This window comes from Oncorhynchus masou, chromosome 6 (genome assembly GCF_036934945.1).
Source record: "Oncorhynchus masou masou isolate Uvic2021 chromosome 6, UVic_Omas_1.1, whole genome shotgun sequence".
NCBI classification, from domain to species: Eukaryota; Metazoa; Chordata; class Actinopteri; order Salmoniformes; family Salmonidae; genus Oncorhynchus; species Oncorhynchus masou.
This window is the reverse complement of record NC_088217.1, coordinates 38,228,341-38,248,418: the sequence shown is the minus strand read 5'-3', so window position 1 is coordinate 38,248,418 and position 20,078 is coordinate 38,228,341. Positions and strand designations below refer to the sequence as shown.

Genomic DNA, 20,078 nt, shown 5'->3' with positions numbered 1-20,078 from the left:
ATAAAATTCATACATCTATACAGTAACATAATAGTATTCTGATTAGTCAATCCTGATTGAAATGTATACATAATTTAGTCATTATTGATAAAAATCCCATAACACTAATTCACTGAAAAATGTCTCAGATGGGCTATATATTCACTCATTGGGTGGCTCTCTCAACGAGCGGGATCCCGCTTATAAATACCTGGGCGTTTGGATTGATAAAGATCTAACGTTTAAAAAACATACTGATGAGCTAGATAAAAAGCTACAATTCAATATGGACATCTTCATTAGAAATAGATCTTGCCTCTCCATGAACAGCAGGAAGCAGATTGTGCAGTCAACTTTCCTGCCGGGAAGTTGGACGGAGACATGTTTGGCTGGGGAGAATGTGGGCTCCCGAGTGACACAGCAGTCTAAGGAGAGTGCATCTCATTGCAAGAGGCATCACTACAGTACCTGGTTTGAATACAGGCTGCATCACCTCCAGCCATGATTGGGAGTCCCATAGGGTGGCGCACAATTGGCCTAGCATCGTCCTGGTTTGGCCAGGGTAGGCCATCATTGTAAATAAGAATTTGTATTCTTAACTGATTTGCCTAGTTAAATAAAATAAATAAATAGGGGAGATAGGCCCACCACTTTTCGTTTCTATTTTCTTTACATACCTATTGCATTATTATTATGATCATTTCTCTGTATGTAATTATTTTTTCTCCGTTTTTGTTTGTTTTGTTGTGGCAGCCTAGGGTATAAACTTTGTAAATGTACATGAATATTGTACCTGTAAGCAAAAAGATAATACAAGCAAAAAAACAACAGCTTTTCTCCAGTTCCTTCATTCTCTTTATTGATGTTTCAGAGAAACTTGACTTCCGTGACTTAGTCCTTTCAGCTACTCAGTGGTGCATCTCCAGCTAACTCTGTTCTGGAACGTTTTTATAATTCCAGGTGGTTCCTGCCTTCTTCATCTCCTTCTCATGTGTCCTGTTCCATGACTTTTTTTGGGCGGCCAACCTTCCACTCAGAGCAACATGAAGTCTACTTAACAATTAAGCTTCACAGTTCACACATACATACATACTCAAGCTGAGAATTAGCTTATTTTCTCAGATGTGCATTTATCAAAGCAACATTGGGGTGTGTCTATTGATGTTGAGAGGATTTATTAAAATACATTGAACAAATACACAAAGTACAAAGTAAAAGATTACAATTAACTTTTTTTCATTGATTTGCAATTTAGCACAAACATCTGTACCATTATAATAACACTGCTTGAATTCAATAGCTCTCTCAAAGCTAGCTACGCAGAGCAACCATCTCTTTCTTTACCAAAGTGAACCTTCATACAAAACATGTCATATGCTGTGCATTCTCTGCAACAAAGGTGCCTTTACCACGGTCTTTTGGTAGCTTTTTGAAGCCTTGTTTATAAGCATGTACATGTACCGTAAATATATTTATAATATTAGACTGAAGCCTTCTTACATACACATTACATTCATACTGACTTCAGTTTGATTGCATTTAATTTAAACAATTTAATTTCAGTCACTTCCGCACTCCGTAAGGAAACAGACGTGGATTTGATTGAACACATTCTGTGTGCACATTGCAGTTCTATGGCAACTACCCTGCAACATTCATTTTCTCTCACGCATACTATGAACACTGAACAAAAATATAAATGCAACATGTAAAATGTTGGTCCCATGTTTCATGAGCAGAAATAAAAGATCCCAGAAATGTTCCATACCATAAGCTTATTTCTCTCAAATTTTGTGCACAATTTTTTTTACATCCCTATTAGGAAGTATGTCTCCTTTGCCAATATAATCCATCCACCTGACAGGGGTGGCATATCAAGAAGCTGATTAAACAGCACGCCCATTACACAGGTGCACCTTGCCCTGGGGACAATAAAAGGCCACTTTAAAATGTGCAGTTTTGTCACACAACACAATGCCACAGATGTCTCAAGTTTTGAGGAAGCGTGCAATTGACATGCTGACTGCAGGAATGTCCACCAGAGCTGTTGCCAGAGAATTGAATGTTCATTTCTCTACCATTAGCTGCCTCCTACGTCGTTTTAGAGAATTTGGCAGTACGTCCAACCGGCCTCACAACCGTAAACCACGTCCAGCACAGAGGGGGGGGGGGGAGAGAGAGAGAAACACTTTTGTGGGGAAAAACTAATTCTGATTGGCTGGGCCTGGCTCTCCAATGGGTGGGCCTGGTCATGTGATTGGCTGAGCTTGGCTGCCACCCAGGCCCATCCATAGCTACAACCCTGCCCAGTCATGTGAAATCCATAGACTAGGGCCTAATTAATTCATTTCAATTGACTGATTTCCTTATATGAATTGTAACTCAGTAAAATCTTTTAAATTGTTGCATGTTGAGTTTATATTTTTTTCAGTATAGTTAGGTACATGATTGATAAGAGTATGAGAGAGACAAAACACTGGAAATCTTAGTATTTCCATAGCATTGCTATTTGCTTCTGTCCAGTGACACAATTCCAATTTATGACAAAGTGTGGGTCTTGTCCAAACCATCCAAAGCAACACTTTAGTTCACACAGGGACCCTCACATGACTTACAAATGGAGTAACAGGCTGAACAGAAACACTGGGACTGCACTCTCTATGGACAGAACATCACTGATAAACACGCACTCAATTGGGTGCAAAATAATAGCTTACGAACTGATATGTGCCCTATTTGTTGAAATTCCTATCTAAACTTCAGGTGAAGTGCTTTGTCTGAGAAGACAGTGGCCCAATCCCAAATGGAGCCTTAAGAACTACAGTACGCCCTATTCCATGGGAGATCTTAGAGGATTTGACGGGTGTAAGCAATATGGTTATAGCTCCACCTTGCCCTATGATACACTATGTGGAAGTCTTGCCATGTTGCTTATACCGTTAAAATCCTCTCAGGCCTCCACAGGTGCATAGGGGTCCATTTGGGATCAACGACTGAAACAATATGTAGTTACACATTCCAGCCAACAGAGGGCATGACAGAGCACCTCAGGAGATTCATATAAAAAGCCGACAGAGCAGAGCTACAATCAGATCCTGTATACAGGAATCTCTTCAGTTCAGGATGGTCCATTCACAACTTCTTTCTCAAAACCTCCACATACTATAAGTGCTATAGCCCTGTCATTAAAAACAATACAAATAGGTAATGCCTCTACTCTTTGAGAGAAAAATAAGAGCAAACATTGCAATGAGAAAATTGAATACACACATTCTTGAAAAATCTGAACAAATGAAGTCTCATTAAACATATAAAACAGTAGTTTCACTTTGGACAATCACATTAGCAGACAGATGGAATAAACAGTATTGTCAAGTGAATCCATGCTGTCGCTCTGATACAGTTTAGTCCTCACAACACACAATGCAATAAACAGTTCTCTTCCAAGGAACCCATATATAAAAAGAAACAGAAAAATATGTTTTGATACTTTTTCTGCAATGCTCTCCAACCATGTTCCTTGATGGCTAATATCTATGAAGATTCTAATCTATAGATGATGAATTAGCTGTCTAATTCCACCACTGCACCTCACTTCTTAATGAATACATTTTCCTCAAAGTCTACGATTATCAGCATACAATCTGGGACGTTAGCCATCCAGGACACGGAGTGAGCTGCCGTCTTTTAGTGGCACTAAAGCAGTAAATACTGAAATAACACTTTACCTTAACATGAAGAACACACAATAAAGCACTTTTCATGGAAAACATGAAACCCAGGCCAAAAGGTGACGGACGCAGTGTCATAAGCACTTTTTTGATTTATCATTTCTCAAAATGGAACAGGGAGGGAGGAGCTGTATGTGTAGCAGGCAACAGCCAATAATCACATTCAAATGTTAAAGAAATACATGTACTATACCATTGGCAGAAATAGGCTAGTCTTGAGTCTCTTCTGAAATGTACAAATGGTTACAAACTGTACCACAGTTAGATATGTTCTGTAACTTCTATGTGATCGTCACTTTTTGCACTAATCCAGCCTGTTACATTGTTATGCATATATGCATTAAATTCACAATGATTATGCAAGGCAAAATAAACAGCACTCTCTTGAACTATGTACATTACAAGGGGGAACCCTTAGTATATTAGTAGCTAGCTCTGTAACTAGGATCCCTTTCTCCAGAGGCGGGAGATGGCAGTCTTTATGGGTTGAGGCATAGTGCAGCTATCCTTCCTTAAAGTCACTCTTATTCTTACAAGTTCCAACTCAAGGCTCTGCCCCGCAACTATAAAAACAAACACATGTACTAAAATTGACCAGAGAATTGGCTGCTGTATGAGCACCCACTTATCATCTCTATAATTCTAGGAGGGGAGACTTATGCCTTTGTGGTTTTCCTTCTATTTGTATGTAGCTAAAGCACAAAGCTCCAGCAGAGGTCAGTCCCGATGCTCAATGAAGAGGCCAATGATGAATGCAGGAGGAAAAGACCCAGAACGAAGGAGCAGAGCCAGGCCTAAATGGAATAAATAGACACAGTCTCATTACAGCAGCCTTGGCAACTCCACCGGCTCATCTTCATGTGAACTTTGACCTTCCCAGCTCTCCCTGTAGCCAAGACAGGGCAGTTCCAGTCATCCTACAAGATCACCACGGTCGTGTTCCTCTGCCCAGCCGTTGCTGACACATGGCAGATCTTACAACCCCTGGATAGGTATTTTATGTATAGCCATGTGGTGCCCGATGGCACAGTCGATGGCGTAGCACCCAACCATTTGTTGATGCATGCAACATCTGAGCAGGGGAACATGCTTCCACATGTCAGGTAGCAGAGGTCGGTGCGTATGAGGTCGTTTGACTCTCACATCCTAATAGACAGTTCCTCTGCTTGACTCACCAACCTAAGTCATAAAAGCAAATAGCTACTGCAAAGTATGTTGAAGAATCCTTGAAAGATAGAAGTGCAATTGATACGATAGACAGATACATCAGTGTAATGTTTAGTGTTATCCTATCATCCATAGACATAGAGGTTAGTTAGGAGTTCTCTGGCGGGTTGATTCTGTAATCATTGATACAGTAGTTGACATCCCTTGGCTTGGCTGACTCCAGATCAGTTTTGGAGTAGATTACCTAATCTTCAATACAGATAACATCACTGGGCTTGCCTGACTTAAGGTCAGGGGTGGTGACATCCCTCAGGTGGTCGCAGGACTTCTTGTCCAAGTGGCTGGATGGAGGAGGGGGGCCGTTGGACACTAGAAAGGGGGGAATGATTGGGGAGGGGGGGATACCAAACAGGGATATCAAACAAAGAGTGCTCAGCAAAAGAGATGACCCAAATCAAATATTTGAAGCTATGTATTCCCTAACATATTATTAGAAAGAGAAGCAGAGCAGTAGTTAATCTTACAGTGAGTGCTCCCTCTTTTTCAGTTATCATACATTCTGTCCTCGACTGTTCAGCTGAAACATCTTGTATTACAGTTAAAGTCGTGCAGAGACAGGTCACTTACCACTGACATAGGGTCCCAGGGGCATCTGGCTATAGTTGACCATGGCCTCACCTGCAGGCCCCCGGAAACTGCCCCCAAAGCCAGTGCTGTACATCTGGGAACAGGCAAATGAGCCCTGGCCGAACGGCTGGAGGTAGAGTAAACATTTTACACATCCTGTCAATGATGGAATCAACCAAAACTACCTATCACCACAACATAGCCAATGACAGTACAGTACCTGTTGGGGCGGAGGTTCGTTGCCGCGGCTGGTGAGGCGGCTGAGGATGCTCCTCTCAGACATCTGCAGACGCGAAGACACTGGGGGGATCCGGGACAACATGTTGGGAAGCCGCGTCACATCCGCCTTCATGTCACTTAACAGCTCCTCCAGCTGGTTCAGTACTGGAACGCACACACACATACACACAGAACAAACACATACACATACACACACACACACACACAGAACAAACACATACACACACACCGTCAATAACGAGAATGCACTAACGTATTCAATCTTATCTACAGTTCATGCAATGCTTAATTATTATTCACCCAGATCTTGAGTTTGTAGACAGTGTTTTAGTCCTGCTGCTGTGTACACACTGGGAGATGACAGACCTTTGTGCAGCACAGCGTTGGCTGGCTTGTTCCCGGCTAGAGACTCCTTGGACAGGTGCTGGTGAGACTCAGCCAGACACTCCACCTCAGCAAAGCGAGTGTTTAGGGCCATGGCCGGGTGGCTGGGGTCCTGGGTCATGTTCAGGTACGCTGCCCTCCTCAACTGCTCCTCTATCACCAGAGCCTGCTCCAACAGCTAAAAGAGGGGCAGAGAGGGGGGGGGGTGGTGAGAGAGATGTGGAGATTGAATGTTGCCTTCAGTTGTCTTGTCCACTTTTCAGATTCAAGGTGTTCACACGTGTTCGTATGACAGCAATAAGCATTTCACCTTAAAGCGACGAGCCAGGAACTTGTTCTTCATCTCCAGGTAATTTCCTTTGTGCATCTCAGTCTTGAAGGGCTCATTGTGGATGGCATAGCGTGGGTCGTTCTGAATGTCCTGCCAGCGGGCATAGCCATGTCTGAGGTTCCCCCGTAAAGGAAAACAAACATGATAAAAGGGCTTCACATCACAAACAGAGAGACCTGCACACTGTGAATTCCGAACAGCTGTGTTAGATGCAGAGGAAGGATACGTTACGATGCCAGCCAGTAGCCAGTAGTCGTGGCGACGGTGCCAGATGTCATACATCTTCCCAGATGACACGGCAGCCCGCTCCTCGTTCTGCCACAGGGTGTGCAGCTCTGAGATATAGTAACACATCAGATCATACATCTACACTATATATACAGAAGTATGTGGACACCCCTTCAAATTTGTGGATTCGGCTATTTCAGCCACACCCATTGCTGACAGGTGTATTAAATCGAGCACACTGCCATGCAATCTCCATAGACAAACATTGGCAGTAGAATGGCCTTACTGAAGAGCTCAGTCACTTTCAACGTGGCACCATCATAGGACGCCACCTTTCCAACAAGTCAGTTCGTAAAACTTCTACCCTGCTAGAGCTGAATGAATGATGAATCATGCTTTACCATCTGGCAGTCCGAATGATGAATCTGGGTTTGGCGAATTCCTACCTGCTCTAACGCATAGTGCCAACTGCAAAGTTTGGTGGAGGTGGAATAATGGTATGGGGCTGTTTTTCATGGTTTGGACTAGGCCCCTTAGTTCCAGTGAAGGGAAATCTTAATGCTACAGCATACAATGACATTTTAGATGATTCTGTGCATGTAACTTGTGGTAACAGTTTGGGGAAGGACATTTCCTGTTTCAGCATAACAATGCCCCCATGCACAAAGCGATGCCATACAGAAATAGTTTGTCGAGATCGGTGTGGAAGATCTTGACTGGCCTGCAGAGAGCCCTGAACTCAACCTCATCGAACATCTTTGGGATGAATTTCAAAGCCTACTGCGAGCCAGGCCTAATCGCCCAACATCAGTGCCCGACTTCACTAATGCTCTTGTGGCTGAATTGAAGCAAGTCTGGAGTGCTGTATTTCCCATTGACATGCTCAAACTCCTGGACCTGGATACAGACACAACAGTGAGTTAAAACCAGATGCATCTAAAACCAGATGCAAGAGGCAGGGAACCAGCTTTACTCAATCTAAACATAGGCTACAAGACATTTCTCAACCCTGTTAGGATTTAATGTTCCATTATCTAGTGGAAAGCCTTCCGAGAAGAGTGGAGGCTGTTATAGCAGCAAAGGGTGGACCAACTCCATTTTAATGGCCACAATTTTGGAATGAGATGTTTGACAAGTAGGTGTCCAAATACTTTTGGTCATGTAGTGTGTGTAATGTTCCTACACCTTAGCTGTTTCTCCCGCCCATCCCTCACCTGTGAAGCCTCCGTCGGCAATGTTGAACATGAACCTCATCTTGAAACCATTCTTCTCCAGTAATTCCCTCCTGATCTCCTCCATCTCCTCCTGTGCCTCTTTTTCTCCATTCAGCCGTCCCTCGGGCACGAGCAAGTCCTCGCTCTTGGCCTCGTCTGAAACAACTAAGGAAATGGAACAACTAGCTTACATTTTTGAGATCCTCTTTCTGCAAAAAGTGTCACTCAATGAGTGACAAGGTTTTAATGTTTTTCGCTGTTCCGCAAATACCTGGATTCAGTTCCTTCTCCTCAGGTTTGGCTGGAGCAGGATCACTCTCTCCTTTTTCTAAGGACTTCTCTGTCTCTCGACAGGGCTCCGCTAGAGGGTCATTGACAAACAGATGACCACATCAGAACAGAGACATGTTACAACTGATTTTTATGAAGTGGGACAAACCAAAGCCATTACACCAACCATTTACACTTCATTTGATTATAACCATGTAATGCACCACTCACCTTTTGGTGAGCTTTGATTGGACAACAGCTCTGTCTGTATGGATGGAGGCTCTTTAGGATTGATGGATGGCTCTATCAGTGCGGAGGGTATGTCTGTCATTTCACTACTCTCCTCTGAGGAGACTGGTTTGTCCTCTGTGCTGCCTTTCTCTGTCTCATCACTGTCAGGAGCGATGTCCGTCTTCTCTACCTGGGATGATGACTCTGTACTAACATGAGTCTGGAGAGACAACCATCACAAATGGAGAGGGAGACAGAGTAAAACAAAAAGGAGACAGTTTACTTTAAAAGGTGACAGTTAGAAAGTGGCATGTGTTTTGTATTATAATAATAATCAAATGAGATTTATGGGGAGATGTATGAAGACAGTAAAGGATAGAGGGATGAGAAGGATAAGAGCGGGGAATAAAGGGACATTTCTGAAGAAGCGTGAACTCTGACCTCCAGTTCTGGTAGCTTCTTGCATTCCTGTTCTGTGGGCTCCTTGTCTTCAGCAGGCCCTGAGATCGAGTCCATCTTCTCTGTAGAAACAGCAAAACAATCACCAAACAGTGTCTCACATTTCCTGTCTATTGAATCTAATGAACTAAGCTGAGTTCTGAAACACACACACATACCACACACACTGGACAGGGTGAGGATGTGACCTGGTGGGACAGGACTTCCAGGAGGCTGGGGTGTGGCAGCAGGGCTAGCAGGGACGGGGGTGTTGGGGTCAGAGGACAGACTCTCAGTCAGTTTCTTCAGCTCCAGTCCAATAGGGATCAGGTCTGGTGTGCTGTATTTCCCATTGACATGCTCAAACTCCTGGACCTGGATACAAACACAACAGTGAGTTAACAATCTAACAACAGAAGAAACTGGATTTCTCCACCATTCTAGACTTGTTGCATTTTATTGCAATCTAAAACCAGATGCTAGAGGCAGCGAACCAGCCTTACTCAATCTAAACATAGGCTACAAAACATTTCTCAACCCTGTTAGGAGGCTAACTTACTGCTTTCTGCTGGGTTTTATTCATGTAACTATGGAGTCAATGGATGACTGGTTGATGTGTACCTTTTTCCTGACCAGAGACATAACCCCAATCCTGGTGAGGACATGCTGACGGGACAGCCCTTCTCGTGGAACCCCATCTGCAAAGGTCTCCGCCCCATCTGCCCCGGGCTCACAAAGATGTCTCATGAACAGGGACACGTAGGCCCTAAGAGAGACAGGGTCACATTCATACGGCTAATCAATTTCCGATCATAGTAACAAAGATACTTGAATTGGGGCCCCCCGAGTGGCGCAGTGGTCTAAGACACTGCATCGCAGTGCTAGCTGTGTCACTAGAGATTCTGGGTTTGAGTCCAGGCTCTGTCGCAGCTGGCCGTGCCCGGGAGACCAATGGGCTGGCGCACAATTGGGACAGCGTCGTCCGGGCTAGGGGAGGGTTTGGCCAGCAGGGATGTCCTTGTCCCATTGCAGACTAGCGACTCATGTGGTGGGCATAGTGCACGCTGACACGGTCCCAAGATGTACGGTGTTTCCTCAAACACATTGGTGCGGCTGGCTTCCAGGTTAAGTGGGCATTGTGTCTAGAAGCAGTGCGGCTTGGCTGGGTTGTGTTTCAGAGGAGCGTGGCTCTCGGCCTTCGCCTCTCCCGAGCCCGTATGGGAGTTGCAGCAATGAGACAAGACTGTAACTACCAATTGGATACCACGAAATTGGGGTGAAAAAAGGAAGAAAAAAAGTAACTAACTAGAAAAAGATTCAACAATAAATATAATTTTTTTTAATACTTGAACTAACATTGTCTTGCATTTCGTATGGGAGTGAACAGTAGACTGCAAGCTGAACCCCAGTTAAAATACAGTACAGGAGGAGCTTTAAATACCTGAACTCTTTCTCACTCTTCCCTCTCAGGTCTCTGACCAGCCAGTGAGAGTTGAAGGCGTCCTGAGGAGGCATGCCCCAGCGCATGATAGCGTTGAGGAAGGCCTTCCGCTGACGGGCGTTGAACCCCAGCACCTGGCACAGGGCATTATACCCATTGGTCAAATCAATGTGCATACACATGTTGTCTACTACATTAAAACCAGAGTGCTTTCTTCCTTACCTCGATGTTGCCCCCTACGCGTGCCAGCAGGGGTGGCAGAGGTTTGTCCCTGTCACTCTTCAGCTGCCTGCGAGAATGCCTGCGCCCACCTACAGAGAAACACCCCCCCCCACCACCATCAGCCAGGTGCCTCAGCAACATCTTATCAATGATAGGTTCCAGGCCCATCTACACAGGACAGAGCAGGCACTGAGAGAGTTAGTTATCTATAACGTAGTGATTACGCAGGTCTCATTGACACCCACCTTCCGGCCTCTCTTCGAAATCTTCGTCCTCGTCCTCGGACCCCACGGAGTACTCGGAATGATTGTCTGAAAGATCATCCTGCCACTCTGAGCCACAGATCAGATCAGAGAGAAACAGCACAGTGCATTCACTTGTGTAGGGGCCTACTGGGGGAGGAGGGGAGGGGAGGGGGGCTAGCACCGCAGACCGCTACAGTGGGCATGCACACTGACACTACTCCACTACACGACTGGGGGGCAGGCATTCTTTCAAAAACTACTACTGACTAGCAGCAGAGCTTCTGTCTGTTCTGTCCTCCCAGCCACTACACTGGTGGACTGTGCACTTCATCAACACTTCATGTCTCTGAGTGTGCATTTGCTTTAGATGGGTTTAAATGTTTCCCTTTCAGTCTCAAATGCCTGTTGTTGAACTATGGGGGGGGTAGTGTTATAAAAGGAACTCTACACAACTTGCATACTGTAACGCTATAAGCAATATAAAGCAATCAAGCTTCAAATGTGCTACTATTTTCAAGCAAGCTGCTTTAGTTATGGACACACAGCCAAAGAAAGGTATAGTGTGCCACTCGTGTTACCAGAGGTATAACTAGAGCAGTGGGATTCAAAGTTGGGGTCGCGGGGAAACTGCAGTGGGGTCGACAAATTAATACATGAAAAAGTACATATTACATATTATTGTACGGGGCCCTTATGCAAAACTTTTTGAGAAAGATCATTTGAAAAATACAATTTTATTGAGTAAATGTATTTATTGGTTTCTTTTCAAGATGAAAATGTGATGAATTGAAGGTTATTTGTTGATGTAAGAATATAAATTTACCGATTGTAAGGTTGTGTCATTAGATTTGGGGTGGGGTCACGCAAAATTCTTGGGAAAAAAAATGGGGTCCCCAGAAATTCTGGCCAAAACAAATGGGGTCCCCACTGAAAAAGTTTGAATACCACTGATGCTAAGAGTGATGCTAAGTTCACTCAAATGTTTTCTAAAAGGAGGGGGACCAATAAGCATAGCATTACTGTTACAGTAAAGGGATACTTCAGGATTTTGGCAATGCAGCCGTATATCTACTTCCCCAGAGTCAGATGAACTCATGGATCCATTTTTTATACTCTGCATCCAGTATGAAGTAAGTTAGAGGTAGTTTCATGAGCTAATGCTAACTAGCATTAACACAATAACTAAAAGTCTATGGTATCTACTAACATGATAGCAGTTAATATGTCCAGTCATTGAGTTAGCAATTGCACTAACGCTAGAAACATGACAATGGTATCCACGAGTTCATCTGACTCTGGGGAAGTAGATAAAGGACTTCATTGCCAAAATCCTGAAGTATCCCTTTAAAGAAGAAGAGAATAGCAGGCCAGAGTGTACAGTACAGTATGAGGCAAACCTTGGTCCTCCTGAGACGTGTCGTTGTAGTTGACCTGCTTGCGGATGCGTTTGCCTTTGCCCAGGTTACGGGCCAGGTCCTCCTGCTGCTGCTCATAGTGGTGCCTCAGCAGCTTCTCCCAGTAGTCTGGATCCACATTCTCCTCCTGCTTAATGATCTCCCGCTGGGGCTCCTCCTGAACACACATGCATGCACACAACGTCAGAATACTGAACAAGGATACTCCAGGGTAAACAAAATGGTTAGCTACTACTGAATAAACACTGGTAATCAATGAGAATACAATGAAGAGACTGCTAAAATACTCACACATAAACACTTGAGAATACATAACAGAGCCACTCCTAGACATAGCAACGCCCATGCTGACTGAGTGTGTTAGTGTGTGTCCTCACCTCTACATCCTCATCTTTGACAACATACTGGGCCACCTTGAAGGAGCTGAGGTATTCGTTCATGTTCTGGATCTCAGTGTCCTCCGTGGCATTCTGGCTACGGTCCAGCAGCTTGGAGATGGCATTGTCATCATAGTGAATGACACTGCCCTCATCTCCATCCTTTATGTCCCCTGGAGTAAACACAAGTATCACAATATATCAGAGGGATACAGGCTGGTTTACTTTACATCCATGTCAAATCTAGAGACAATATTAGAAGAATGCAAATTGGTTTAATGTTCAGTTCAAAACAACTATATGTTCCTAGCAAAACAGGTCTGACTTTTCAAACAGAAATGCTAAACCCATGGGGTGAATTGTATATTGATCCCATACAGTAATCCCTACTCAGTTATTTATTTGTCCACCCCATTGCAGTTCCTCCGCGACCCCAACTTTGAAGCCCACTGCTCTAGTTATACCTCTGGTAACACGAGTGGCACACTATACCTTTCTTTGGCTGTGTGTCCATAACTATAGCAGCTTGCTTGAAAATAGAGGCACGTTTAGAAGCTTGATTGCTTTATATTGTGACACAGTGTAGTCAGTGTGCGTACCATTATTCTTACAGAGTTTTTGATGCGAACCCATGGCCCGTGCAGCTGCCTCCATCTCATCCTTGAAGAGCTCCTCGGTGCCGAACTTGAGGATGTCATCCAGCTCCTGTTTGGACATGGAGCCGGTCTTGGAGCCCAGGCCGGGCCTCACCACCAGGTGGGTCAGCATCATCTTCCTCTTGGCCACCTGGGTGATGCGCTCCTCCACGCTGGCCCGTGTCACAAAGCGATAGATCATCACCTTCTTGTTCTGACCTATACGGTGGGCCCTGCTGAATGCCTGCAGCAGAGAGATGGAGGGAGGGAAAGCGAGAGCGGCAGAGTTCCAAATAAAGAAACATAACAGGGAGTCAAGGAGGAAGACAAATAGAACGAGATAACACTGTGAGGGTTATAATGCATTCAGAAGACAGTATACTGTATGTACAGTATGCCTGTGTTAGTCGCTACCATGTCCCACAGTACCTGGATATCATTGTGAGGGTTCCAGTCTGAGTCGTAGATGATGACGGTGTCTGCCGTGGCCAGGTTGATGCCCAAGCCTCCAGCTCGGGTGGAGAGCAGGAAGCAGAACTGCTGAGCACCCGGTGCTGCAGTAAGAATCAAGGCACACAGTCAATGAGTGAGTGAGTACGCGAGTGTGAGTGCTGTTTGTGCTGCTCCCTGCTGGAGAAAGACAGAACAGCAGCGTAACTCACCGTTGAACCGGTCGATAGCCTCCTGTCGTAGTCCCCCTGTGATGCCTCCATCAATGCGTTCATATTTGTAGCCCTCGTATTCCAGAAAGTCTTCAAGCAGATCCAGCATCTTAGTCATCTGGGAGAAGATGAGAACTCTGTGTCCTTCATCTTTGAGTTTCTTCAGCATCTTCTGGAGCAGGGTGAGTTTGCCTGAGGACTTGACCAGCTGGTTCCCATCATAAGAGCCATTGGGTAACACTGGTGCCTCCTGCGTATACACAATGAGCAAATAACCCGACAAGAGGCCACAGCCACTCATACACAGACAGTCAACTCTCACTGATAAACAAACATACCTGCATGTTGGCAACCTATCAACTTCTACAATACACACCAGTGGAGGCTGCTGAGGGGAGGACGGTTCATAATAATGGATGGAATGGAGTCAATAGAATGGTATCAACCACATGGAAACCAATGTGTTTGATACCATTCCATTCACTCCATTCCAGACATTATTATGAACCGTCCTCCCCTCAGCAGCCTCCAATGATACACACATTTAGAAACACAATTCCTCCTAAACATCAGTCCCTCCCTGCAGGCCTTAGCATGGTCTACCCCCTCTGCCCTGTCTCCTCCCCTCCCTCCTCCCTCCCTCCCTCTACCCGGAGGGATCCCATCTCTCCTCCCTCCCTCACCACAGCTGCCACGGGGAACAGATAGGGGTGGTTGCAGCACTTCTTCAGGTCCATCATGATGTTGAGCAGGGACACCTGATTGCCCCCACCCTTGGAGTTGAGCGCCTCAAAGTTCCGCGTCAGGATAAACTTGTAGTACTTCCTGTGGGTCAGAGGTCAAACATGAAAGGCGGGATTAGGCCTGGGGGAACCACTCTGAAGGGGTTTTACACAACAATGGGAGGTTCAACAGAAAAGTACTAGAAGAGGACTAACTAACTTCTGCATGGGGCTGAGCTCCACTCGTACAATGAGCTCTGTCTTGGAAGGCATGTTCTTGAAGACGTCAGCCTTCAGTCTCCTGAGCATGTGTGGGCCCAGCAGATCATGCAGCTTCTTGATCTGGTCCTCCTTGGAGATGTCTGCAAACTCCTCCAGGAACCCCTCCAGGTTACTGCACACAGAGCGAGCACAGACACAGCAAAACCGTTTATAGACACCATTTAAAGACGGCACAATCCCCATTTGTTCCAGTCGATGTTAAGAGGAGCAACTGACGCTTAAGTGTCCGCCATGGCTTTAGGCTGTACTGTAAGCCTTAGTATGCAGGGATTTGAAAGGAGAACACTGTGGTAACAATTGAATCTCCCTCAGCATTAGGTCTTTACTCTCTGCTACTGCAGCAGGTAAGAGGCCCAAGAGGCAGGCTGACAGGCTAATGGATGGCCACAGGAGGAAGTACAGCACAGCTCTTACTTGAATCTCTCTGGGGTGAGGAAGTTGAGCAGGTGAAACAGCTCCTCCAGGTTGTTCTGCAGAGGAGTGCCAGTCAGTAGCAGCTTATAGTAGATCTTATACCCATTGAGAATTCTGAAAAACTGTGGAACAGTGACAGCGACATTAGACACTCAACCAAGCCACAAATAAGAGTTGAGTCATAATGCTATACAAGGTTGATGATGTTGGAAGAGAAGAGATAGATAAGATACTGATCATAGATCGTAAAGAAATCAGAATTTGGACCTTAAGAAACACTATGAGCCAATTGACCGTTCACCAGTGACAAAAAAACAAACAATTACATCCATTTGTAGAACGCATTGGTTTAATTTGAGGTGGGTTACCTTTGACTGGTTGTTCTTCAGTCTGTGGGCCTCGTCCACCACTAGACAGGCCCAGTTAATGGAGCCCAGAATGGTCTGATCGATGGTGATTAGCTCATATGACGTCAGCAACACATGGAACTTGATGGCCGTGTCTTTCTGTCAAGACCAAAACAGAGAGTCTGTATATGACCACCACTCTCCTTTGGCCTGTAAATGACACATGCTTGTCGATGTTTACTGAGATTCAATACATTTTTATTTTATGGGGATACCTTCATACGGAAGACCTTGCGGCCTGTCTTGACCGCACTGTCCTCGAAGGTGAATTCGTTCTCCCGGATGACCGCCCGGCTTTCTTTGTCCCCAGTGTAGGTCACCACGTAGAAGTCTGGGGCCCACATCTCAAACTCCCTCTCCCAGTTGATGATGGTGGACAGGGGGGCACTGACCAGGTAAGGCCCTTTGGAGTGACCCTGAGAGGGGAGGACATGTTTCAGCCGTGTTTCAGTCATGACTAAGGACACTGTTTGATGATATACACAACAGATATTGCATTACTTTCATCACTACTGATTCTATTGTGTATTGTATTTACTTAATAATGTCATGGAACATTAATAAACAAATAGACCCCTTTCCTGTATGAGCCTGTCCTCCTCACCCACCTCCTTGTAGAGTGAGTAGAGGAAGACGATGGTCTGGACAGTCTTGCCCAGGCCCATCTCGTCTGCCAGGATAGTGTCTGTGCCCTGTGCCCAGGAGAACCGTAACCAGTTTAGACCCTCCAGCTGGTACGGGTGTAGGGTTCCCCCAGTGGCATTGATGTACCACGGTTGATGTTCAAACTTGATGGTAGGCTAGTGACGGAGAAAGAACAGCCAGAGGTGTATCAGCTTATTGTTAAGCCAATAGTACAGTATGTTTTAGTCCCTCGTAATGATTCCCACTCACATCTATGATTGGAGCATTAGGAGGGATTTCTCTCTCCCTCCTCTTCTCCTCCTCTTTGCCCTTCTTTCCCTTTCTCACCACTAAAGGGCGCTGGTCGTCACCAATCATCTGCTCCCTGTCAAATCACAGGAGACGTCAACAAACAGTCTACTCAGGTTGTGAAATCATGTGAAATATGTTTGTATGCGCATGCGTAAGAGAGAGGGACAGAGAGATACAGTGAAAGAGAGAGAGCCAGAGAGAGAGAGAGAGACTTCTGTGAGTGTAATGTTTACTGTTCATTTTTGTTGTTTATTTCACTTTTGTATATTATCTACTTCACTTGCTTTGGAAATGTAAACATATGTTTCCCATGCCAATAAAGCCCCTTGAATTGAATTGAGAGAGAGAGAGGGAAAAGTGTGAGTTCTGAGCTGACCTGTGGTCCCAGTAGGAGTGTTTGGTGTTGTGATACTCAGGGACATCAAAGTCATCCACCTCCCAGGTGCACTGGTCATAGGGCAAGTCTCTCCACTTGATCAGGTAGTGCACATCCCCATCCTTATCATAACTGTAGAGAATGCAAGGAACAATGACAATCACAACTCTGGGAGCTTCAGAATACAAAGGAAAGGTTGCAATTACATATTTCAAACCTGGGACAAAAATCTATGGTTGAGATTCCTAGTTTATTCCACTGTATATCAAGTGCTGAGCGTGAGTCTGGGGGAGAGAATGTCCCGACAGGGAGAGGAAGGTGTGTGTGTCTGGGGTGGGCACCTGTGGTTGAGGATCCTGTGGATGACCATCCACTCTGGCTTGATGCCGTAGCGGTAGAATCTCTCCTCCATGGCAGCGTACTCTGGGTCTTTACTCTTCCTCTTCTCATTGTTCAGCTCCTCCTCCCCAGAGCCGTAGTCGTACGGAGGGGGCTCGTCCATGTCGTTCTTCCTCTGGTAGTTACGGTACATCACCGCGTGGTACAGCTCCAACTGCACACACCACAGACAAGACCATGGGTTAACCAACGATGCTGCAGAAAATTCTTGTCGTATTTGTGACAATGTGCTGTAGCAAATGTAGAGTCTTGTAACTTCTGCAAGCTAGATTTTTAAAGTGAGAGTAAGCCAGTATATTTGACCATGGCTGACTTTCAAACACTGGAAAACCCCTCAGCAGCAGTCAAACAGACAAATGTGTGTCTCACCTGCAGTTCGCTGACCCAGGAGCAGTGCCAGTAGGAGAGACCAGCCCACTTGACAAACAGCTCCCTCTCCGGGTGGCCCTTCAGGGGGGGCTTTACCAGCGGGTCCACAGTCTCTCCATCGGGGCCAGGGGGCACTTCAGTTGGTAAGGGGGGGTCCCCCCAAATCCAGTGGAGAATTCTCTGTACCTTCCCCTTCGGAGGTGGGCACTAGAGGGGAAACGAGAGTTGTGTGAGACAGCTTGGTATTATCTCTCTGTTCTCTCTTGGGAGCCTGCACAGAGAAAGACACTTTCATTTTGTTTCCAGCAGTCTATTTTAATAATGGAGAGCCAAGTGCATTCTCACAAATAACATGGTTCATCAATTGGATCATCACACTGACTGGTGGGAGAACTTGTCACTCACCATGCAGCGTGGGCACAGCCACTCCCCATTGGGTATCTCAGGCAGTGGCGGGTTGAGGCAGTGGATATGGTAGGAAGAGGGGCAGGTGTCACAGCACAGGAGCTCCCCTCCGTCTTTACACACTCTGCAGAACTCCAGGTGGTCGTCCTCTTCCTCAACTGCAACCTCCTCTTCCTCATCGTCATCATCTTTGGCCTCCCACTGGATGCCCTCCTTCTCCTGAATGCACAGATGAGGGATAGTGATCATGTATATTTTTCTACAATGTGATAGGGATGATGTACTTCTGTTGTGTTTAGTGATAGTCCAGGTTAAGGTGTACTACTCACACAGTGGGGGCAGCTCCACTTGCCCTCGGGAGCCTTCTCCAGCTCGGGGTCCAGACACACCAGGTGATAGGCTTTGGGACAGGTGTCACACAGGATGATCTCCCCTCCCTGCTGGCACACTTCACAGTAGTCCTGGTGGTCTGTCTCATAGCCGTCCCCATCCTCTCCTGAACACAAGACAGGAAACACAGATAAAAGTTACTGTAGTCTGTGTCTTCCCACACACAGCAGTAACAGTCATTAGGTTATGAGGGTTATGAAAAGGTAGGAAGATATACAGTATAAACTAGTGGAACTGCCATGGAGTGTAGATAACGGACATAGCATACTTTTCCTTTTTTTCCGACCCTTCCGGGCTTTCTTCTTGGCATTCCCCGAGGTATCAGAGCGCACCGAGGCACTGTGGATGCTGACATCATCAAAGTCCGACTCCTCTAGCCCAAAGTCCTCCTCACTCTGCCAACAGACACGAGTCATTCACAACCACACAGTCAATCAGCAATGAGAGCCAATAACACTCACACACAAGTTTGGACATAAAACCCCAAAATTAGTATCTTGGGTGCTGTTTAACTAAGACAATAAGCACACACACTGTACCTCATCCACACCTCTTCAAGGAATACCTAGGATAGGATAAAGTAATCCTTCTCACCCCCCCTTAAATGATTTAGATGCACTATTGTAAAGTGGCTGTTCCACTGGATGTCAGAAGGTGAATTCACCAATTTGTAAGTCGCTCTGGATAAGAGCGTCTGCTAAATGACTTAAATGTAATGTAAATGTATACCTGAGTGTGGGAAGAACAATCTACTGTATCTTCTCAAGTCATAGTTATGTGACTGAAGGTAAGAAAGAAGACGTGCCGCACCAAACCTTACCGAGGATGCTTTCTTCTTTGATTTGGTCTTCCTCCCTTTACTTTTCTTCTTTACCTCCTTTACAGTCTTTGTTTTCCGTCGAACCCCAGGCCCTATAGGACAACAACATCCAGCACAGGCCAGAGAGGTATAGAGGGTACTTTATTAGCACATTTCAATACACACTGATATACAGAATTATTTAATGACAGCCCTTACCCTTTCCCTCTTTGGTTTTGGCTTTTCTGATTTGCCCAGGCTGAGAGCTTGACAGTGTAGTGATCTCTTTGACAGAGGGGGGCGAGGCAACAGTGACCGTTTCCACGGCAGCAGCCACCGCAGCAGCCACAGCAGTTGCAGACGTGCCTTTGAAGGGGTTGTTAGCGCTGAACTCTCGCCACTTGGCCCCTAACACTGTCATCATCTTTGACATGGGGATCTTAGGGTTCTTCTTGGCAATAAGTGGCCTGAGGAAAGTCAGGGAAAGAGAAAGAACACTGTAATCTTACTATCTTGTTATTTTCTTAGTTAATTATATACTGTAACAATCTGCACTAGAGTGACTTTTATTCACCAGAACTAGTGGTGACCCATCTGTGTGAAGTCCCCTCTGTGTTGTGTGAGTACTTTGATTGTGATTTGTCAACCAATGTCTTGTGGTTCGGCACATTGGTCTCTCTGAGATACTCGGTCAATACATTCAGTCTCTGAGCTTCCAGGCTGTCACACACAGCATCTCTCT

At 45.5% G+C, this 20,078-nt stretch overlaps 1 protein-coding gene across 2 annotated transcripts in view; it reads right to left on the bottom strand.

Moving 5' to 3' along the window:
- Positions 1-1,137: 1,137 nt before the first annotated feature.
- LOC135542035 (chromodomain-helicase-DNA-binding protein 5-like) overlaps positions 1,138-20,078 on the bottom strand; it is a 39,792-nt gene continuing 20,851 nt past the window's right edge. Inside the window, exons 5-39 of one of the 2 annotated variants that reach the window (XM_064968617.1) lie at positions 19,556-19,803; positions 19,358-19,449; positions 18,806-18,932; positions 18,477-18,643; positions 18,148-18,366; positions 17,743-17,949; positions 17,316-17,527; positions 16,975-17,106; positions 16,557-16,671; positions 16,271-16,462; positions 15,878-16,078; positions 15,624-15,761; positions 15,256-15,377; positions 14,780-14,953; positions 14,521-14,662; positions 13,838-14,087; positions 13,605-13,729; positions 13,152-13,419; positions 12,541-12,713; positions 12,146-12,320; positions 10,749-10,835; positions 10,504-10,592; positions 10,282-10,415; positions 9,462-9,606; positions 9,020-9,215; positions 8,844-8,923; positions 8,403-8,622; positions 8,173-8,262; positions 7,902-8,066; positions 6,686-6,794; positions 6,439-6,571; positions 6,111-6,306; positions 5,725-5,888; positions 5,505-5,631; positions 1,138-5,246 (exon numbers count right to left, since the gene is read on the bottom strand). In XM_064968617.1, coding sequence (XP_064824689.1) covers positions 5,122-5,246; positions 5,505-5,631; positions 5,725-5,888; positions 6,111-6,306; positions 6,439-6,571; positions 6,686-6,794; positions 7,902-8,066; positions 8,173-8,262; positions 8,403-8,622; positions 8,844-8,923; positions 9,020-9,215; positions 9,462-9,606; positions 10,282-10,415; positions 10,504-10,592; positions 10,749-10,835; positions 12,146-12,320; positions 12,541-12,713; positions 13,152-13,419; positions 13,605-13,729; positions 13,838-14,087; positions 14,521-14,662; positions 14,780-14,953; positions 15,256-15,377; positions 15,624-15,761; positions 15,878-16,078; positions 16,271-16,462; positions 16,557-16,671; positions 16,975-17,106; positions 17,316-17,527; positions 17,743-17,949; positions 18,148-18,366; positions 18,477-18,643; positions 18,806-18,932; positions 19,358-19,449; positions 19,556-19,803 — 5,539 coding nt within the window. In that variant the 3' untranslated portion in view covers positions 1,138-5,121. The remainder of the gene's footprint in view (positions 5,247-5,504; positions 5,632-5,724; positions 5,889-6,110; positions 6,307-6,438; positions 6,572-6,685; positions 6,795-7,901; positions 8,067-8,172; positions 8,263-8,402; positions 8,623-8,843; positions 8,924-9,019; positions 9,216-9,461; positions 9,607-10,281; positions 10,416-10,503; positions 10,593-10,748; positions 10,836-12,145; positions 12,321-12,540; positions 12,714-13,151; positions 13,420-13,604; positions 13,730-13,837; positions 14,088-14,520; positions 14,663-14,779; positions 14,954-15,255; positions 15,378-15,623; positions 15,762-15,877; positions 16,079-16,270; positions 16,463-16,556; positions 16,672-16,974; positions 17,107-17,315; positions 17,528-17,742; positions 17,950-18,147; positions 18,367-18,476; positions 18,644-18,805; positions 18,933-19,357; positions 19,450-19,555; positions 19,804-20,078) is intronic. The other variant, XM_064968618.1, reaches the window with a different exon arrangement.